The sequence below is a fragment of the Glycine max genome, chromosome 18 (assembly GCF_000004515.6).
Source record: "Glycine max cultivar Williams 82 chromosome 18, Glycine_max_v4.0, whole genome shotgun sequence".
Lineage (NCBI taxonomy): Eukaryota > Viridiplantae > Streptophyta > Magnoliopsida > Fabales > Fabaceae > Glycine > Glycine max.
Genome location: NC_038254.2, coordinates 17,049,529 through 17,053,735, shown reverse-complemented (window position 1 = coordinate 17,053,735; position 4,207 = coordinate 17,049,529). Strand labels below are relative to the sequence as shown.

Here is a 4,207-nt window from a genome sequence, read left to right as displayed (position 1 = left end):
GTATAAAGATTTATAGAGATAGATCTAAAGGTTGCTTGGACTCTCCCAATCTATGTACATTGATACTATCTTAAAGAGATATAACATGGATAATTCCAAAAGAGGCTATTTGCCTGTAGGTGTTGGAATTACTCTTAGTAGGGAGAATTGTCCAACAACTCCTAAAGAAAGAGAACCCATGAGTAGAGTACCATATGCTAGTGCAGTGGGAGCTATCATGTACACCATGACTTGTACACGTTCTGCTGTCGCTTATGCACTAGGTGTAACTAGTCAATATCAAGCAAACCCTGGTGAGGAACATTGGAAAGTGGTTAAGACCATACTTAAGTACTTAAGAAGAACTAAAGACCAATTCCTCATTTATGGAGACTCTGAATTGAAACTGAAGGGTTATACTGATGCAAGCTTTGCATAAGACAAAGATGATAGCAAATCCATTTCAGGATATGTTTTCACTTTAAATGGTGGTGCAGTAAGTTGGAAAAGTTCCAAACAAGCTACGGTAGCAAATTCCACTACTGAAGTAGAATATATAGCGGCAAGTGAAGCCTCTAAAGAAGCTGTTTGGATGAAAAAATTCATATTTGAACTTGGTGTGGTTCCTTCAATAGAAGAGTTAGTCCCATTATTGTGCGACAATAATGGGGCTATTGCTCAAGCAAAGGAACCAAGATCACACCAAAAGTCCAAACATATTTTGCGAAGGTATCACTTGATTAGAGAGATAATAGAACATGGTGACGTTAAGATTGAAAAGGTAGATGGAAAGGAGAATGCAGCAGATCCCTTCACCAAGGCGCTTGGCAAAAAAGAGTTTGACAAGCACAAATGGGAATTAGGAATGAAGTTCATGAATGATTGGCTCTAGGAAAGTGGGAGATTGTTGGGAATAAATATGTATGCCCATGATCCAAGCACTACAACAAATCTGTTAAATAATGGAGGTTATTTTTTTCGTTTAGTGGAGGTTTTTACCCTCCGCAAAATAAAGTACGGAGGTTTTCAAAAACCTCCGCAGTTATATTCGCCACAAGCAATTAGCGGCGGTTTTCAAAAACCTCTGGTATTGAGAATATTTTGCAGAGGTTTTTTTGTAGAGGTTTTATACCTACGCTAACTGTGGAGGTTTTTTAAAGGAGGTTTTAAACCTACGCTAACTGTGGAGGTTTATTGGAAGAGGTTTTTATACCTACACTAAATATGGAGGTTTTTTGTAGGAGGTTTTAAACCTATGCTAAATGCGGAGGTTTATTAAAAGAGGTTTTAAAACTATACTATGGAGGGGTTTTTTTAAAATCATGCTAACAATAGATGTTTTACAATTGATTTTCTAATTCTCCTTATTTTCTTGTATATAATGATTTTGTATACTCATTTTAGTTTCATAATCTACATGTATTACAATTTTTCATTTTCTTATGATATCGATAAAAAAATGTAATAAAAAAACTCATAATGAGGACGTAAAAATTATATTTCAATAACCAAAATAATAGCATATAGTTCAAAGATTTATAATTAAAATTTCTATTGTAAATCAAAGTATGACATAAAATCCATAACAAAGTAATATTAGTCTTGTACTAAACTTTAAATCCAAAATAAGGAGATCCTCTTGCATCCAGAGGGTGCTAGCACCAGAAGATCCTCTTGCATCCAAAGGTATATTAGCAACACTTGGAGCATCATTTGGCTGAAATAAGAAAAGAAAAAACACTTAGTCACATATACTATATACAAGGGTGTATCACACATACTAAATCATAATGACCATCAATAAAAATAATCAATTCTAAAAAATTGTTTTAATATTCTAAACTTATGCACGATTATTACCTTGGTCATGCATGTTTACTTAAAGACCTAACTTGAGATAAAGAGTATTAAGAGCTAGCCAAAATGAATAAAATTCTACCTTAATATTGTTGATTAACTATAAAATCTACCTACAAAACTGTAAATTAATTAGCTTAATAAACACACGTACCAATTACAAAATATATTTCCTTACTAATATGCGTGAATAAATTAATAAACTATAGACATATGTAAAATAGTTTTAAGAGTACATTGTGTATTATACTAACAAGTTTTAGGATACCTCACATATACATAATGATGTATGCATATTAATTACTTACATGTGTTTGATCAGGAGTGAAATAACTAGCTAATTCTTCAGGGATCCTTCCTTCCTTCATTATCATGTAGGCCTTAAAAGCTGATTCTAAATTGTTGTATTTCTCTTGCCATTGGTTTGAAGATGGAAAGGCAACACCGGATGAAGAAGAGCTCATACTAGAAGCTCGAAGTCTTGTGTTCCTAAATGTATTAGAAGGAACAACTCCTAATCCCATGCATCGCACTCTCCCAGAGTGCTCTAACCCTAACACTCTACCAACAACATCCAGAGGAGAAACTTTAGATTCATCAACTATGCTTTGAGTCAATCCTACTTCAATTTGTTCCTGCAAACATGTAATAAAATGAAATATGAAAGTTTTAAGATTAAGCATAATCCTTGAAAACAATGTTACTAAAGAAAAACATATTGCTATAGTCTTTGCTGCTTCATTTACAAATGATCCATCTTTCCTTTTATGAGTTTCAATATATAATTGTCCACGACTTGGTAGCTTCCCAGTTTCTAACAACTAAGATAAATAAAGAGTAAGTAAACATTGAACTTCTTTAATTAGTAAAAGTTAACATTTAGTGTCATTACCAACTCATTTCTTCTTCTAGGATTAGCTTTTGATCCACCAGAGTGTGGAATAACTTGCTTGCTTTGAATTTCTTTATTTCTCCTACAAAGTTCCTATATGCAAAGCAATTTCAAGTTTACAACTTGTAATAGTAATCATATAATTAGCTATAAAAACAATTCAATAATTAAAACAATCTAATTGTACCAATGTTGATGGTTTATGACGATAATGAACAAAACGAGCCCATTGATTTTTATTTATGCCTATCGGCACATTTTTTATGATTTCATCTCTTGTTTTGGTTGGATCGTTGAATTCATTCCATAAGCTTTGCCTATTTCAACCCATTTTCTTCCCATACTCAATTTGCAATACTGTTTTGCACCAGCTTCATTAATCTTAAAATAAAATCGAGGCTAAAAAAAAGACAAATTTATCAATATCATATGCAAAATAATATATATATATATATATATATATATATATATATATATATATATATATATATATATATATATATATATGAAAAATAGTAAAGATAGAGTTTCTAAGTGGTGTAGATATAAAAAGTTATATATAACTAATTGACATACCTTTAAAATTGTTTCAAAGCAATAATCAAAATAAGCTTTAGGTACGCCTGAAGGTCCAGACCATCTATCATAATCCATAGGAAATAATTTGCAATCAGCTGCTAGTGTTCCAAGAAATCCTGCAAGCAAGGCTTGTGCTTCACCAATTGTTTGGCCTTGGTCATCAAAATTCACAATGATGCGTAACTCCCTAGGTAAGCTATTGACTCCCCTAACTTTCACCTTAATCTTCTTGATCGTTTCTTCAGAGTCTTTAACAATAAAAGAATTTCTCAATAAGAAGATGTAATATACTTCATATGATGAGAATTACAAAAATAAAAATAAAATACAATACTTGTATACCTATTGCCTCAATAGTCCAACATTGTGTAGATTGATCACGCCCAACATGACATCTAGTTGTTTCATCTTCTTGTGGAACTTCAGATGTTGATACATGAGAAAGAGGGACATTATCAGTTGGGACTTCAGGAGCTTATGTGGAATCACATGGTAGGGAAGAAATTTCAGGATTCATTGCTGGAATAGAATGTGTTGGAGCTTGTGTTAGAGGTCCATGACATTGTGGTTGAGGTGCTGATTTTTGTGGATTTCTAAAACGCTTCACCTTTGGCATGACTACATATTCATGACAACAATATTAAGAGAAAAATAAATAAAGAATAATAAAATTTAAGATGACATACTATCAAAATTAAAACAAGATTAAAATAATTAATAAATGAAATAATAACAACATTTATAAGTCAATCAACTATATCATATTTAGACAAGTGTGAATTTCTTACTATTTTAGGAGTTACAATTCAATCAACTATATCATCATTTAGATGGTTTGTAGCCAATCGTACATATTCATCATCAAGCCTAGAAAATTGTTCAAGTTGTTGCTCTTGGTAT

General features: G+C 31.9%; 1 protein-coding gene across 1 annotated transcript; it reads right to left on the bottom strand.

The window, feature by feature from the left end:
• Positions 1-1,540: 1,540 nt before the first annotated feature.
• LOC121173930 (uncharacterized) lies at positions 1,541-3,923 on the bottom strand. Its single transcript, XM_041011779.1, has 6 exons — positions 3,869-3,923; positions 3,650-3,781; positions 3,305-3,555; positions 2,729-2,821; positions 2,145-2,471; positions 1,541-1,696 (listed from the first exon to the last, which is right to left on the bottom strand). The coding sequence occupies exons 1-6, from the start codon at positions 3,921-3,923 to the stop codon at positions 1,541-1,543; spliced, it is 1,014 nt and encodes a 337-aa protein (XP_040867713.1).
• Between the last annotated feature and the right edge of the window lie 284 nt (positions 3,924-4,207).